Raw genomic sequence first — 17,934 nt, 5'->3', positions numbered from 1 at the left:
TCCTGATTTGGACCTTGAGATTTCAGTCCGGTGCTCCAATGTGGGTCTCTGTCTCTGTCTCCTTTCATCGCCTGATGAAGGTTAATATTCAGGAGGATGCCTATATGATTTTCTTTGGGTTCTCCTTCTTATTTAGCTTCTCTAAGAACCCGAATTATAGGCTCAATGTCCTTTATTTATGGCTAGAAACCAAATATGAGTGAGTACATCCCATGTTCCTCTTTTTGGGTCTGTATATTTCTTTATACAATTGTAAAACTTCTTACGTAACCAAAAATTAAAATCTGAAAAGGTGACGACTACTGACCTACCAAAGCAGATAGAAATACTGAATGTGGGAGCTGTTACTTTTACCTTATTAATATGAATAGCAAAAGATAAAACAGAATCAAAACAATTACATATGCATTTAATAGACAATAAATTGTAATGTTTGACAATATCCAAATTGTGTTTGTGTTTCTATTTTTAAAAGGTACAAACAACATAAAACTGACTTTGAAACAGTTCCACAGCAGCGCCCCATTGAGCTGCCTTGCCGAGTGACTGGGTGCCAGTGCAAGGCTTACCACTATGTTCCTCTGAATGGTACCCAGCCTGTTCGCTGCAGGTGCAAGCACTTTGCTGACCAGCACAGTGCTGCACTTGGCTTCGCATGCAATTCCTGTAAGTTCCATTTTATACACAGTTGCAGACTGTTTTTAGTTTCTTTTTTCTTCCCCTCCTCTCCCCTCCCCTCTCTTCCCCTCCCCTCCCTCCCTTCCTTCCTTTTGTTTTTTTTTTTGTTATTTGTTTTTCTGAGACAGGGTTTCTCTGTAGCTTTGGAGCCTGTCCTGGAACTAGCTTTTGTAGACCAGGCTGGCCTCGAACTCACAGAGATCTATCTGCCTGTCTCTGCTTCTCGAGTGCTGGGATTAAAGGTGTGTGCCACCACTGCCTGGTGATGAATTTTTGTAACAATTTATTTGGCTACAAAGCAAAATTCAATGGGTAGATACTCAGTTCCTGGTATGATTTATAATAATAAACTTCAGTGTCATAGAATTTAAATGATTTAAGTAATAGGAATAGATTTTAAAGAATTACTAGATACCACCTTATTAAAAGTTTTTTAAATTAAATTTAATGTGTCTGGGTGCTTTTCTTTGTCTACATGCATGTCTGCACCACATGTGTGCTTGGTGTATGTGGAGGCCAGAAAAGGGTGTCATATCCCTGGAACTGGAGTTATAGATGGTTGTAAGCTGCCGTGTGGGTGCTGGGATTAAACCCAGGTCCTCTAGAAGAATCTCTCCAGTTCTGATTAAAAGTTGTCAATAACAGGAGAGATGGCACCGCAGTAAAAAACACTGTTTTTGTAGAGGACCCAGGTTCAGTTCCAGCACCTACATGATGGCTTACAAAACACTGTGCACATTCGTACATTCAGGAAAAACACTCATATACATTAAAATAAATAAACCTAAAAAATGACAAAAATGTTTTTAATAATGAGAGTTTAGTCAATCTGGTTCCTTTTTGCTGTGGGGGTTGGTGTTGGGGATTGATCCAAGGTCTCACGAATGCTAGGCAAGCCCTCTACCACTGAGCTACACCCACAGCCCTAAATTAATTCTTTATAGACTTTTAAAAGAGGAATTTTGTAGGTAAAGAAGATACAACAACCTGACAGACATTTTATATTTTCTGACTACGGGTGCTCAGCCAGTAAATTCTACATGTAGCAGTTCCAAATCCAGAACAGACCTGAAGCAGTTCTGACTTCCAGTATTCTGGATAAGGATACTCAACCCAAGACACATTTTTACTGACAATAGCTGCAGTAAATGTGTTTCATCTGCCAAGAATGGAATTAGTTGCATAAAATTTAGGAGCTTTGGTTCCCATACACAGGTATAAGTGATGTGAGCAGGTAAAGATTTTACATTATATGTTCTGGTCTCCATCCCACTATGGCTACTTTAAAAAGTTTTTTGTGTGTGTGTGTGTGTGTGTGTGTGTGTGTGTGTGTGTTTGCATGCATGCATCTGGAGCTGGAGTTGCAGACAGTAGTGAGCCACCATGAAGGTGCTGAGAACTGAAGGACAGCGCATGCTTTTAACCCCTGAACCATCTCCAGCCTTTGTTTATTTCATTTTCTAGAGACAGGGTTTTGCTGTGTAAACTAGTCTGGCCTGAGAGTTGTGATCCTCCTGTCTCAGCCTTCCAAGTGCTAAGCTTCCAGGAGTTCACCACAGTGCTCAGCTTTAGTGTAGCTTTTGAGGAAGAGGGTCTGCATTTTCGGGCACTCAGGTTTTTAACTCAGTGTCTTTTGGGCCCAGTTGGTGTTTGAAACATTTCCCCTTCAGTGTGTACTTAGCCACTTCAGCATCTGTAGAGTAGTCGTGACAGGAGATAAGAGGTGCAGGCTTGAAGGACCTACCCCTAGCTGGCTTTGCCTAAGATACATGTCTTAGGGTGGGCAGCTTAGCATTTATTAACGGTTTACCCTTTGTGTCTTAATTCAGGCTCCAAGTGTTCAGGCTTCCACAGCTGCTTCACTTGTGCCTGTGGCCAGCCGGCATATGCCCACGACACAGTGGTGGAAACACGGCAAGAAAGGTTGGCTCAGGGCAAACCAGTAGGACGGGATGTTCCTTATGCGGCAATGGGAGGTTTAACTGGTTTCAGCTCATTGGCAGAAGGCTACATGCGCTTAGATGACAGTGGCATTGGTAAGTGAAAGCATCTGAAGTGTGAACTTGGCACAAGGTGCACTAATAGTAATGAATCCTTACTTTTTTTTCTTTCCTGAGACAGGGTTTCTCTGTGTAGCGCCCCCTGGCTGTCCTGGAACTAACTCACTTTGTAGACCAGGCTGGCCTTGAACTCACAGAGACCCACCACCTGCCTCTGCCTCCCAAGTGCTGGGATTAAAGGTGTGCACCATCACCATCTGGCCTTATTTAGCATTTTATCGTCATATTTTTTTTCCAGAAAATTTTCCTTATTTGATTTGTGTTTTACAAAAATTGCTGTACTATACAACGTATTGTTATAGAAAACTTACAAAACACAAAAGATTATTCTGTCTGCCATACTTAATCCAAACCTGAGTCCATCCATGTTCCTGTTTATTGAAGAAGCTGGATGACACTTTTGTTTGATATGATAGAGTTACTTGTTACTTTATTATGTGAAACTTGCTATTGTTATGTTCCTGCTCTTTCTCCTCCCTCCTCAGTTTTCCTTTTCTTTTTTTTCATCTTTTCTCATTGACCCATTCTTCCTGTTTGTGTTCATCTGTCAAAATTATGATACTTTTTATATATTTTCTATTTTACATAATTATATAATCACATAAACAAAATTTTCTGTAGATTGAATTACATGATTTTCTTAGGCTCATGCAACAGCTTCAGAAAACCCAAAGCAAGTACAAAATTGATGATAATGAAGGTGAAAGCTTTGTAGTGCTCTCAGTTGTTCCAACCACTTCTCATTATCGTTTATTAAAGTGAGTCTGTGGGGGTAAGTTAAGATTTCTGCTTTACTGATGAGCAATGGATATACTACATTGGCTGTTCTTCATCAGTTAGTAGGACTGGCTGCAGCCTAGAGATTGCTCTGAACTCCTGGGTCTGCCTCACTCTTGTCTGTTTCTGTATAGGCACCTTATTATTTTCATTACTGTGGGCTCACAGTAAATAAATGAATTAATTTACGATTTAATTTTACTACTTCAGAATATTCCTGGCCTATTTTTAAAATTTTTCAGAAATTTGGCCTAATTTTTTAATAAAAACATCACAATATTTTAATTAAAAGCACATTGAATATGCAGATTAATATAGAAAGAATTGATAGTTTATAATATTTTATCTTCATTGATTTGTGCTCTTCTGTGCATACAAGTAGAATTCTGAAATTATTTTTCTAGAAAGCCCACACAATTCTTATTTCTATTTAATCTCTAAATTTTTTTTCTTTTAAACACTGCTTGGCCCATTAGTTTTAACCTCTCATTGGCTAGCTCTTACATATATCAATCTAACCCATTTCTAATATTCTGTGTAGCACCACGAGCTGGTTTACCAGGAAAGATCTTAACCTGCGTCTGTCTGGAGTGTAAGCAGTGTCATGGCGACTGCTTGACTCAGCTTCTATCTCCCAGCATTCTGTTCTGTCTACTCCACCTACCTAATTTTCTGTCCTATCAAAGGCCAAGCAGTTTCTTTATTAATTAACCAATGAAAGCAACAGATAGACAAATGACCTTAACCAATAGACAGATGACCCTTCATCATTTCCCTTTTTTCTGTTTAAACAAAAAAGAAAGGCGTTCACTTTGACATAGTAAAATTACATATAACAAAACAGTTATCAAGCAAGAATTACAGTTACAATATTTATATATATTTTATCTTTTATCATAACTAAGGAAAACTATAACCATCCATTTATTTTTCAACTCCATCAAAGACTCCAGAAGGATATAATATTACCTAAGCCAACAAGAAGTACAAAGCTTTAGAAATGACAGAGACATCTTCGCTGTCTGGACAGTCACCCAAAGTTCTTTTGTACCGTTGGGGCATCCATCTTTGGCCTACAGGCCCATAGTTTCCAGCCGACATTTCCATGAAGCAGGAAATTTTAAAGACAGTTCAGTCATTTTCTGCTGTGTCCTGCAGAATGTCTCGCAGACTCTTTCATGAATCAGGAACCCCGAAAAACCATCTCACCTTTAGGCAAGTTCAGCAGTCCTCTCTCTGCGGGCTCTTTGTGTCCAGTTTATGCATTAGTTCAGGCAAGAGCAGTTTCTTGCCCAAATGGCTATCAAACTCCATAAGGAACCTCTTTGATGCCCATCTTCCTCTTGAAGTAGATTGGTGCTGCCAGGAGCAGACGTGTCTCATTGCCATGAAAAAACCAGGAAAGATCTTAACCTGCGTCTGTCTGGAGTGGGAGAATCATGGCGACTCTTAATCTCTAAAATTTTTAAAAGTTACACTTGTGCATTGTGTGTATGTATGTGTAGGCGCACATCCATGAGAACACATATGGAGCCCAGACAACAACTTTTTGGAGTACCTCTATCGTGTGGAACCTCAATCTTGGGAGTTTTAGATAGATTTTCAGTACAGTTTGCAAATAATGATATTTTTGCTTCTCCCCGGGTGCTTCCAAATCTTTTTATTAATAGTTTTACAGCTGTCCTGAATAGTGGTGGTGAATATTTGTCTAATATTTATTTAATTATCTAATTATTTAATATTTATCTAATATTTATCCCTCAAGTCTGCAGTGTAAAGCAGTCTTGCCTTCTTATTCTTTTTCTATTTCTGTGATAAGACATCATTTCCTAGGCAACTAACTTTGAAAAGAAAGTGTTTAATTCGGGCTTATGGTTCCAGAGGGTTGAGTCCATGGTGGGGGAACGAAGGCCTGACTGTAGGAATAGCTGAGAGCTTACATCTGAGCCACAACTAGGAGGTAGAGAGCTAACGGGGGATGACATGGGCATTTGAAACCTCAAAGCCCAACCCCAGTGACACAGCTCTTCCAACAAGGTCACACACCTGCTAATATTCCTTAGACGGTTTCATCAACTGGGAACACATTCAAACATGAACCTATTGGCCATTCTTAGTCAACCACCACAACCCATGAGGGAGGGGTGGTAAGGGAAAGTGGGTGAGGAGAGGAGATCCAGAAGTTTCTGCCCTGTTGAAGGACCACCCAGGGCTTCTGCTCACAGCCATGTAGAGTTCTAGACAGTGTTGCTCTTTGGCTGGGACTTAATTCTTTTGTGATTTAGAAGCAGTCCGTAATTCCTAGCTCTCAGGAGAGTTTGACAGACAGCTGAGCTGTGAGATGATGGGTCTGCCATGCAGTCTATTGTAGTGGGGCTAAGGTGACCCCAGAGCATAGCTGAAGGTGGGTCCCCATCACTGGAAGATTCGGTATGGGAAGTGACAGGCACTGGACCCTGGTAGAGTCTGCACTTGCAGTGAGAGTAAATGGGAGCCCATGAGGCCCTGTCTTATGCCAGCTCTTACCACTGGAGACCAGGAACCCATGCAGCAAGTGAGGCTGTATAGACCCACTTGGACTGAGCCTCCCATGTCCCCACTGTCACAGGAGGGCATGGTGGAGATGGGCAGGGTTAGGGATTGGAAGAATGAGTGCTTTTTCTGAGCTGTGTGCTTGAGGAGCTAAGACTGGCTTGTCAGCCAGTTAGACTGAAAATTCATTTCCAAGGAGGTGGTTTCTGAGGAAGGATGGTTTGATCTATTTCTCTGTAGCTTCCTTCTTTTTGTACTCTTTAAACTGGCCTAACGCCTCACTTCCTAAGTATGGGATTATAGACATGGACTACTTGGGCAGCTACAATTCACAGGACTTCTTCCTGGCAGTTCTGCTGATGTTCTAATCTATATAAATGATTTGCATCTATCTTTATGGAGAGAGATTGATTTCCATCCTCCGGATCTTCTGTTCCCAGGTGCACCCTCAGTTGCAGTTTTGGACTCCCCAGTTTCAGCCATGGACCACCCATTCCTCAGAGCCTTGCAAATGCCATCTACTTCTGCTTCACAAACACTAACGGATGGTAATGAAGGTAAAAGAAGTATTTTTGGGTGTACAATATAACAATATGGAGCTTTGATGTGCTTCCCAGGCGACAGACCAGGGTAAGGACTGCACCAGTGTCTAATTTAGTGAGCCAGTGAGTTTTACGTGGTGAGGAGCAGGGATAACTCAAGAAAGCTGCTTTACTGGAAAGACCCCAACTCAGGACAACCAAAGTTGGGGATCTCTTCCACAGTCTGGCTTTCTCTGCCCACAGCAACTGTTTACTCCTGTTTTTTACAGCTGGGAGAATCTTGGGAATTCTCCTTTTTCTCCAGTGGTGGCCTTTTGTTTCCCTGTGAGGCTGTAAAGGAAAAAAGCCTCCTCCCCCCCTGCAGGCAATGTTTCAGTTTGGAAGGAATGTTGCAATTCCCAGGAACCTGGGTCTATGCGTTGAGTCCAACCCCACTCCAGACACACACACTCACACAGACACACATAAAAACGATTTTAAGTTCCTTTCAGAACACTAAACCAACTATTGGTTAATTTTTTTCACTTTGTTCTAGTTATTTTATTTGCAGATGATGGTTACACATACATCAGATGATTTTTTAAATCAAATTTACTTCTTATAGGCTTCAGGGAATAATGCTATTTTCTATCTATCTATCTATCTATCTATCTATCTATCTATCTATCTATCTATCTATCTATCTATCTATCTATCTAAGATTTCTGTCTCCTCCCCGCCACCACCTCCCATTTCCCTCCCCTCCCCCAATCAACTCCTCCTCTCTCATCAGCCTGAAGAGCAGTCAGGGTTCCCTGCCCTGTGGGAAGTCCAAGGACCTCCCACCTCCTTCCAGGTCTAGTAAGGTGAACATCCAAACAGCCTAGGCTCCCACACAGCTAGTATGTGCAGTAGGATCAAAACCCAGTGCCATTGTTCTTGACTTCTCAGCAGTCCTCATTGTCCACTATGTTCAGCGAGTCCGGTTTTATCCCATGCTTTTTGCACAGAAGTGGAAAAAATTGACTTTATGAAAGCAATATTGGTTAATTTTTACAAAATAAACACCATGAAAGATGGTTAAACTATTTTAGTTCTGGAACTTTCAAAGCAGTTAGTATCATTTCTATGGTTGCCTATAGACAGCCTCAATAGTGTACAGTGCTGTATATTATCTCATAAGGTATAATGTGGATTCTAGTTACATCCTAAAAATAGTTGGAAAATAAGTGTATTTGTGTGTGTGTGTGTGTGGTGAGTGTGCATGTGGAGGTCAGAGGACTACTTGCTGTGTGTGTGTGTGTGTGTGTGTGTGTGCGCGCGTGCACGCGTGTGGAGTTCTGAGGACAACTTGCTGAAGTTGGTGCTTTCCTTCCAACACATGTATCCTGGGAACTCAACTTAGGTTGGTGACAAGTACCTTTACCTATCAAACCATCTGTTGTTCCTCTCTTTTACTTTCTGATACAGCGTTGTAGCCTAAAGTAGCGTGGATTGCTATGTAGGTAGCCCATTTGAACTCCTCCTGCCTCTCTCAGTGACTTGGATTCAGGTGTAAGCTCTGTGCCTAGTTCTAGGCTACTCAAATGGAATAGCCGTATGGTGTTGTTTAATGGGAACCAATTGAATATTTAGAGAATGTTTGCCATGGAAAATCACTTTTGTGATGGAATTCTTGTAGAGAAAGAATTTAATATGAGACCACTAGGTCATTTCCGGTTTGAATAATAAACTATTATTCCTTGGTATAAGGGAGTTCTGCCTCCTCCCCATCTCCTTCTGGGGGGGGCACGTAATGTTATAAATACACAACTTGAATTTTTCTGTCACGTTACTAGGTCCAAGCACTCAGATTTCTTCCTTAAGGAAACCTGAAGAGGATGATATGGCTTACTTTGAAAGGCGATACCAGGAAAGGGTAAGTGTTTGCGGAAATCTACTTGCATAAGGCTTTACTTGAAACACAGATACCACTGAAGAGTCAATTGAGTATGTGCAGCATCACTGAAAATAGTTTGTAAAGGGTTAACTCACAGCTGGTACTGGGCTTTAAGGCTTCCTTAGAACAATTCAGATAGAAATAGCACCAGTGAGTAAATGGACTCATCTACCCAGCTGGCTTGTGAAACTCATAAATATATTGATTAAATACAGAAGTAAAATAAACATCCACCAACTGCATATTTGTTAATTATGTGTATTGAATTTTTTATACATGATTTAAAGTTTTTTACATAAGTAATTGTCAGGGGAGAGGCTGGTTAATGAGTGCAGGGTTGAAGCTGGGTAGGAGGAGCACATTTTAATGTTCTGTAGCTTACCAGGATGCAGCAACTGTACTTCAAAATGGCTAGCAGAGAGAATTTGAATGGCTTTAAAACAAAGGAGTGGTATATGTTTGAGGTAATAGATAAGCCAACTACCTTAGTGGAATTATTAGACGTTTTATGCTGATATTGGACCACATTGCAGCTCGTCAGTATACATAATTAACTAAAAACTGCACATAGATGAGACTCTCCTTTTCCTTTCTGTTGTCCCTCACATGATGCCTAGCTCAGTTTGCCATGAAATGGAGGATCTAGAAGTAGAATATTAAATAAACTCCATGCACGAGCACAGAAGGTGGAAAGAGAACAAGATTACCTCAGCTGCCCTCATGAGGAATCCCGAAGTTGGGGGGCAGGTTCTGAATTTGGGAAAGGGCATCCTGGACACAATTTAGGCCAGAGATAAATGGGGGACCATTTTGCAGTGATAGAAACGATCTCTATCTGTGCTATAATCACTTATCATTTGTGACTGTATAAGTCTAAATTTAAATAAAATGAAAACTGAAACAATTTTCCTTAGCTACACGAGCCATGCTTAAGTTCTCAATAGCCACAGTGTCTAGCAGCTCCCGCTGGGACAGCGAAGATACACCTCCTTTCTACCACTGCAGAGTTCTTTTGCAGCGCTCTGTCCGGGTTACTTTAACAAAATAGCGTAAACTAAGTAGCTTATAAACTACTTACTAAGTACAATAGAAGCTTACTAAGTTTTTGAGGCCAGGAAGTCTTAAGTGAAGATATTTGCAGATATCTTCCGGTCCATATTTGGTACCTTCTTGGTGTGTGGTTGTGAACGAGGTAAGGCAGCTAGCTCTCTGGCATCTTTTTCTTTTTTTTTTTTTAAATTGGTTTTTGTTGATCTCTACATTTTTCTCTGCTCCCCTCCCTGCTTTTCCCCTTCCCTTCAACCCTCTCCCAAGGTCCCCATGCTCCCAATTTACTCAGGAGATCTTGTCCTTTTCTGCTTCCCATGTGGATTAAATCTATGTATGTCTCTTATAGGGTCCTCATTGTTGTCTAGGTTCTCTGGGATTGTGATTTGTAAGCTGATTTTCTTTGCTTTATGTTTAAAAACCACTTATAAATGAGTACATGTGATAATTGTCTTTCTGTGTCTAGATTACCTCACTCAAAATGATGTTTTCTAACTTCATCCATATGCCTGCAAAATCCAAGATGTCATTTTTTTTTGTGCTGTGTAGTACTCCATTGTGTAAATGTACCATATTTTTCTTATCCATTCTTTGGTGGAAGGGAATTTAGGTTGTTTCCAGGTTCTGGCTATGACAAACAATGCTGCTATGAACATAGTTGAGCACATGTTCTTGTGGCACATTTGAGCATCCTTTGGATATATACCAAAAAGTATTATTTCTGGGTCTTGAGGAAGGTTTCCTAATTTTTTGAGAAATCGCTACACTGACATCCAAAGGGGCTGTATCAGCTTGCATTCCCATCAGCAATGCAGAAGGAACACCCTTTACCCCACAACCTCTCCAGCGTAAGTTGTCATCAATGTTTTTGATCTTGGCCATCCTTACAGGTATAAGATGGAATCTCAGAGTTGTTTTGATTTGCATTTCTCTGATGCCTAGGATGTCGAACATTTCCTTAAGTGTCTTTCAGCCATTTTAAGATTCCTCTGTTGAGAGTTCTCTGTTTAGGTCTGTACTCCATTTTTTTAAAATTGGATTATTTGTTCTTTTGATGGCCAATTTCTTGAGTTCTTTGTATAGTTTGGAAATCAGACCTCTGTCTGATGTGGGGTTAGTGAAGATCTTTTCCCATTCTGTAGGCTGTCGTTTTGTCTTGTTGACTGTGTCCTTTGCTTTACAGAAGCTTTTCAGTTTTAGGATGTTCCATTTATTGTTTCTCTTAGTGTCTGTGCTGTTGGGGTTATATTTAGGAAGTGGTCTCCTGTGCCAATACGTTCAAGTGTACTTCCCACTTTCTCTTCTGTGAGATTCAGTGTGGCCGGCTTTATGTTGAGGTCTTTGATCCATTTGGACTTGAGTTTTGTGCATGGTGATAGATATGGATCCTTTTTCATTCTTCTAGATGCTGATTTGGCATCTTTTTCATTTACACCAACTGCACTCCTGAGTGCTTGCCTTCATGGCCGACCTACTGCTGAAAGTTCACACCTCCTACTGTCATCTGCCAACATATGACTTTGGCAGGGGTACAAGCACTTGGGGGCATAGCTAAGGGAAACACATCACTGAAAGCCTTCAAGGTGAGTTGGAGTTAAAAGACTGTTTTTATAGCACTATTGGGGGCAGGATTTATAATCCAATCAATCTTTATTCTTGGGACACATACTTACAGGTTAATTTTAGTTTTTCTGGGTTCTAAACCGCCTGTCCCTCCCTGAATGGGCCTGGATAGCGCTGGCTGTGTTGAAAGCATGGCAGCGGCATTTGTTTGCCGGCAGGTAGAGTGGAACTCGTATTTATGAATGTTTTCTTACTTATAAGTAAACCTTCATTAATGACTTATGAGATGCAGTTTAAAACTTTCCAGTCCAGGTGATGAACTGTTTCCTGAGACAGTTTTCATACTCCTTGTAGTGGAGTTAATGGAGTAGTAAAGTAAGAAGTCCACACTGAAGTGCTCTCCCTTGAGCCGGCATTTACTCCAGAACCACTGAGCAAAAGGGATGAGTAGGAAGCTGTGTTGGATGTTTCAGGGCTTTGTTCAAGAGCACAGTGTGTTGCCTCTGTCCTTTGCTAATTTTTTGGAACACTGGTATGGGGACTCTTAATGGTTAGTGGGAGTTGGCATTGACAGGTGGAGCTTTTGTGGTAATGTGGTTTACTCTCTGCTTTCAGAGATTATTGGTAAGGTTTTTACTTTATATGTCAGGTTAAATTGTTTTCTTCTGCTATGATAAGACTTGTTTTTTTTTCCCCAAGAAAGCAGAATTTTATTTATGAAACTAGTACCGAACACTCACTAGGACAAGATGTTTTATTTGTGTTGGGACATTTAAAAAAGCAGGACAGGGTCTGGGAAAGAGACAGCTTGCCTTTTAGCTTGCTAAATAGATATTTGATAACTACTGTTTGTCTTTTAATAATTCTCTTTCTTAAGTTTAATTTTTTTTGAGCAGGGTCTTGTTATATGCTGATACCTTGAATTTACCATCATCTGGCCTCAGCCTTTAGCATGTTGGTGGTTCAGTGTGTGCCACTTTGCCTGGCTTTAGTGGCTTCTTTGGCCTTTTGCTTTTGTTTGGCATACTTTCTGCATTTCCCCTTCTTTCTCTTATTACTAAGAACTAACACTTAGTCTTAAATGAGATGAAAAAGGAGTAGGATTTGTTGAGCACTTATCTATAGATTGATTTTTAGGGAGGGTTGGGGGAACAGGGTATTAGGTAGCTCAGTGTGACATCACACTCAATATGTTTGAGAGACTGACTTTAAACTTCCGATCCTCCGGCCTCCATTTCCTAAATTCCGGAATTGCAGGCATATGCCACCATGCCTAATATATTAATTATTTTTTTTATTTCTGTGATAAATGTGATAAAACATCATGACCAAGGCATTTTAAAAGAAAGTAATTGGGCTTACAGTTCTTGTAGTGTGATTTCTAATTGGTCTTAATAATAAAAACCCAGAGTCAGATATTAGGGGGTAAAAGTTGAAAGATCAGAGAAGCAGTGCAGCCAGCCACTAGATCTTATATCTACAAAATCCTCAGTCCAAATGGGTATCCTGTGTCTACAAGTCCTCAGACTGAATATGGTGAGGTGAGCTCCTGTCTCCTTCTCCTCTCTCTGACCACCCATATCCCTTTCTGTCTCTACTTCCCTAATGCTGGGATTAAAGGTGTGTGACTCACAAGTACTGGGATTGATTAAAGGTGAAAGCCACCACTGCCTGGCTCTGTTTCTCTTTAGACTGGATCAATTCTGAGTAGCTCAGGGTGGCCTTGAACTCAGAGAAATCCAACTGCCTTTGTCTCCCGAGTGCCAGGATTAAAGGTGTATGCCACCACTGCTTGGCTTCTATGGCTGACTACTGTGGCTAGCTCAGCACTCTGATCTTCAGGCAAGCTTTATTTGGTAGATCACAAAGAAAATATCACTTTTCCTCCTTTTTGTCTAAAATAAAAAAGAAAGTTATAACTAATATAAAAACTACATACAATAAGTACAATAACTATATGTAATATATAAGGCAATAATTACATTAACAATGTCTAGTCCATTAGCATTTGACAAATTCAGAGAAAATACTCTGTTATCTATCCTATTTTGGTGATCCCAAGAGGTTGTACCTAATTCATTTTGTACTCTAACTTGTATTACCACATTTCTAAATGTCCTAGACAGGATCAGCAGGAGGGGAGATGGGGATGGAGAGAAGGATAAACAAAATACACATGCAAATGCCATTATGAAACCTATGTCTTTACACGATAATTAAAAACAACAAACAAAAACTAGCCTTTAATCCCAGCATTTGGGAGGGAGAGGCAGGTGGATCTCTGAGTTCTTAGCAAGCCTGGTCTACAGAGTGAGTTCTAGGACAGGACAGCCAGGGCTACACAGAGAAACTCTGTCTTGAAAAACAAAAACCAAACCAAAACAATCCCCCCAAACCCACAGAAAGACTAACGAGAAGGTCCTATGATGCTGCCTTTGAATGGGGTGTCCTTTAGAGCCCTCCCATGGCCTGACTGACAGCCTGTGAGTGGTAGGAAGGCATGGTGACTGAGTGCGGTGCCAGCCAAAGAGGGGGAAGGGAAAATGGGGAAGAGAGATTGTTGTTGTTGTTGTTACTTGGATTTTATTACTGAAAATTTTGTCACTTGTAATTCAATGGATAGGATAAACTGGTCTTACCAGGTTCCAGCTCCCCTTGCTCCTTTAGTCTCCCCTGGTCTCTTCTCCTCTTCTGTTTCCTCCTGTTCTGTCCTGTCCTTTCTCATTCCCTTTCTGCTGGAAAGTGTTCTGCCACTGAGCTACACCGTCCTCCTGACTTTTTTTTTTTTTTGGTTTCTTTTTTAAAAAAATACTTATTTTTTGAGAATTTAATACATGTATATAATTTATTTTGCTCATATTCAATCCCTGTTCCATTTCCCCTTGGTTTCTTGGTATTGTGCTATCACTTAAGCTCAAAGGTCCTGTTTTCACTTTGGGCTCTTTATTTTTTTGTTTGTCTCCTTGAAGTTTTTTTTTTTTAATATTTATTTATTATGTATACAATATTCTGTGTGTATGTCTGCAGGCCAGAAGAGGGCACCAGACCTCATTCCAGATGGTTGTGGGCCTCCATGTGGTTGCCAGGAATTGAACTCAGGACCTTTGGAAGAGCAGGCGATGCTCTTAACCACTGAGCCATCTCTCCAGCCCCCTGTCCCCTTGAAGTTTGAGGCTGAGATGGTGTGCCTGGGAGTTGTCCTGAGTGGCCGTGACGAAGAAGTAGATGTGCCTGTGTTATATGGAGTCCCTGCTGTCATGAGAAGGTTCATGTTTCTCAGTTAGGCAGCTGCCACTTAGGGTCCCCACTCTGGGATCCTAGGAACTCACCCTGAACGGTGCCTGTGCGTCCCAGATGATCCTGTTGAATTAGGTTTATTCTGTAACTGCAGGAAACAGACAGGCCAGGTGCACTGTCAGGATTTTAAGCATTCAGAAATACTCCAGTAACATTTCAGATTTATTTTTATCAAGGCAATATTAGTTTATATATTCTTATCAAATTTCTGAAAAGCTAAAGCCGGTCATTTGAAGAATGCCGTCATGCCCCATTAATGATCAGATTTTGGTGTTAGTGTTTAACAGTTAATAACTCTGGCATGACTATGCTAAATAAGGCATGGCTAACAAGGTATGATATGTGTAGCTTTATTTAGGATAATTTAAAAATTTTATCAATAAATGTTTTAAATTTACAGATAAAAATGGAAAAATCTGCTAAGCAGAAAGGAAAAGCTCTGTTGCCACCAGGTACAAAACCTTCTTGAAGTCTGTTGGACAAGCCACCTTCTGGATGCATCTCTATTTATTATCTCTCGATCTGTGTACGTTCTTATTGTATAAATATGTCTTTTTGAATTTTGTTTATCTTCATTGAAACAAGTGAAATGAAATTATTTTTGTCAGAATTCCTGACGTAGCACTTTCTATGCTTTTTAAATGTGGTCTACTATGTAGCCCAGGCTGGTGCTGAAGTCACAGTACTCCCGCCACAGCACACGTATGCTTTCTCTCTCTCAGCGAGTTATATATGTTATTTTCATATTATTAGAACCCTGAAACTAGGTAAATATTTTTAGCTTATTATATTTAACTTTTGTAGGCTACCTATAAAATTAAGGATATTATTAAAGGTTTAAAAAAAATAAACACGGGTCAGTTTTTCATTCAAAATGGAAAGTTACAACCATTAGGTTTTACTTTTTAAGCTTTGGAATGTTAACTTATTTTAATTAAAAATTATATTTTAATTACAAGTCTATTTCTAATAAAATTACTTGATTTTTTTACAGTCTTACAAACTTGTCCATTGGGTATAGGTGTATTGTACACCTGCAGTGAAGCGCGCGCGCACACATACACGCACACGCGTGCACACACACACACACCTGTATGTAGTAAAAATTTAATTAAAAAATAACCTAAGGCAGTTGTATGACAAATGACACTTGTCCTTCTCACACCCCATTCCTGCTACCTTACACTGACTCCAGATTAATAATGAGGGTCAGGTCTCACTGCACCCCATTGGGGAATAGTCTTTCCTTGAGGAGAATGCTATGTCCTGAATGGGACTGCAGATTCTGGTCTAAGAGTGGTGACTGGAACCCAGGAAACATGTCTGAGAGCAGATCTTGAGAATATGCTGGATCAAAGAGCGGGATGAAAAGAGAATATGAAGTAAGGTAGGAAAGGATGATGTGGAAGCACTCATAATGATAATGCGATTTGGACTTTGACAAAGGTGCCTGCAGTTGGCCCTAAGAGACTGTAGGGATGGTGCACAGAAGATATGGAATGCCCATATGGAATTCAGAAGTTGTTTGACATAGTACTGAATAAAGGGGTCAGAAACTCAAGGATGTGAGAGTGTTGAAAACAGAGAAGCAACGTGGCTGTAGTGGATAAAGAACTTGTCATGGCTGAGTAGGGCTGGTGCTCTGCCTGCCAGGAGGCAAGGACCAACGGGCCTCAAGGTGCTGACCCTGCAAGGTCACCCTGGTTCTGGGCAAGAACAGGGTATCTGAGATGAGTCTCAGTGGTAGTTAGTATTTATGGTGCTTCAGAAACCAGGAGCCTTGAACTAGACCAATGGCTCGTTGTCATAAGAATTTGCATGTAAAGCTGTTTGGGCAAACACACACACACATACACACACACACACAGAGTGACACACTGAAGTTTGCAATTACAGTTCAATGAATACATGTGTGATGGAGAGATGGGAAAGATGGCAGAATGGAGTCACATGCCAGGCGGGGCCAGGCGGGAATAGGCAGAACTACAGACACGGCAATGGTGACAGGTGTGGGAACATGGTACCTTCTTGCTGGCAGGGTGGTGTGCAGCAGCTTGGAGCTCAGGCAAGTGCTGCCCAGTCACTCCATTTCCTTGGCTCTGAGCAACGGCAGAATGTCCGAGGTGGAGAATGATTCATTTCTGGATTGGGCCTCCTCGAAAGACCTCCACGGTCTGTGCTGCTGCCAGAGACTGAGTTGTCTGTGGTCCATGTTGTCTCAGGCCATGTTGATGTCCATGATCCTTGCTGCTGCTGGAAACCATGTGGAAGTCCATGATCTGTGCTGCTGCTGGCTGTTCTGCACAACAAAACTTCTTTTGCAGTGGCATGATTGACTGCAGAATGACTGAGAGTGAGAGACACTGAAGGCTTCTGTGATATCCCCCCCCCCAAACAATAACAACAACAAACCCAGTCTAGACAGGAAGCCATTGAAGAGAGTCCTTAAAAATTGTCATAGGGATTCTGAAATCTGAAGTGTAGCTCTTCCACACTTGATGACTTCTGTGGGGGTGGGGTAGAGCTGGGGAAGGACTCAGTTATGTGTGTGTGTGTGTGTGTGTGTGTGTGTGTGTGTGTGTGTGTATAGAGTTTCCTGGCTATCCTGAAACTTACTTTGTAGACCAGGCTGGTCTCAAACTCACAAAGATCTGCCTGCCTCTGCTTCCCAAGTGCTGGGATTAATTAAAGGCATGTTCCATCACTACCCAGTGGACTCAGTAAGTGATGGAGGAAGGTCATTGGCTAATAAAGAAACTGGCTTGGCCCATTTTATTGGTTAGAACATAGGTGGGTGGAGTAAACAGACTAGGATGCTGGGAGGAAGAGGAAGTGAGCTCAGACTCGACAGCTCTGCTCTCAGCAGCAGAGGCCCTGCTTTGCTCTCCTTGGTACACGCGATGAAGCTCTGACCCAAGATGGACGTAGGCTAGAATCTTCCCGGTGAGCGCACCTTGGGGTGCTTACACACATTATTAGAAATGGGCTAGTCCAGGTGCAAGAATTAGCCTAGAAGAGGCTAGATAGAAATGGGCCAAGCAGTGTTTAAATGAATACAGTTTGTGTGTTGTTATTTCGGGCATGAGCTAGCAGGCGGCTGGGGTGCTGGGGACGCAGCCCCCCGCACCCAATTACAAGTAAGGGGCTGGTTACTAGGAGTTTGATCATGCTTCAATGAATATATGGGCTACACAAATTGGACTTGGTGTATGTTTTCTTTTATTGGAGAGGGTCCAAGGGTGGGAGGGCGGACCTGGGGGGACTGGGAAATGAGTGTTATTGTGGTGTATTATGTGAAATTCCAAAATCAAAAAATTATGTTGGAAAAGTAACCTGGAGAAGCTATAGTCTGAATCTTCTCTAGGAAGGCCTGGATGATACTCACCACTACAGTCTTATGCAATAGCTGAGAATGTCCTGGAAACAACTCAGCAGGTCTGACCAATACAATTAATTTTTTATTTTTTTATTTTTATTTTTTGGTTTTTCGAGACAGGGTTTCTCTGTGGCTTTGGAGCCT

At 41.2% G+C, this 17,934-nt stretch overlaps 1 protein-coding gene across 3 annotated transcripts in view; it reads left to right on the top strand.

Moving 5' to 3' along the window:
- The window catches only part of Fam221a (family with sequence similarity 221 member A), a 46,982-nt gene extending 31,717 nt beyond the window's left edge, over positions 1-15,265 (top strand). For all 3 annotated transcript variants that reach the window (XM_050126617.1, XM_050126616.1, XM_050126614.1), the window contains exons 3-7: positions 476-666; positions 2,508-2,714; positions 6,488-6,604; positions 8,407-8,486; positions 14,815-15,265. In XM_050126617.1, coding sequence (XP_049982574.1) covers positions 476-666; positions 2,508-2,714; positions 6,488-6,604; positions 8,407-8,486; positions 14,815-14,883 — 664 coding nt within the window. In that variant the 3' untranslated portion in view covers positions 14,884-15,265. The remainder of the gene's footprint in view (positions 1-475; positions 667-2,507; positions 2,715-6,487; positions 6,605-8,406; positions 8,487-14,814) is intronic.
- Positions 15,266-17,934: the final 2,669 nt, after the last annotated feature.

The sequence above is a fragment of the Alexandromys fortis genome, unplaced genomic scaffold, assembly GCF_014885135.2.
Source record: "Alexandromys fortis isolate MF-2015 unplaced genomic scaffold, M_Fortis_MF-2015_v1.1 scaffold_245, whole genome shotgun sequence".
NCBI lineage: Eukaryota > Metazoa > Chordata > Mammalia > Rodentia > Cricetidae > Alexandromys > Alexandromys fortis.
This window is presented reverse-complemented; position numbering and strand designations above follow the sequence as displayed.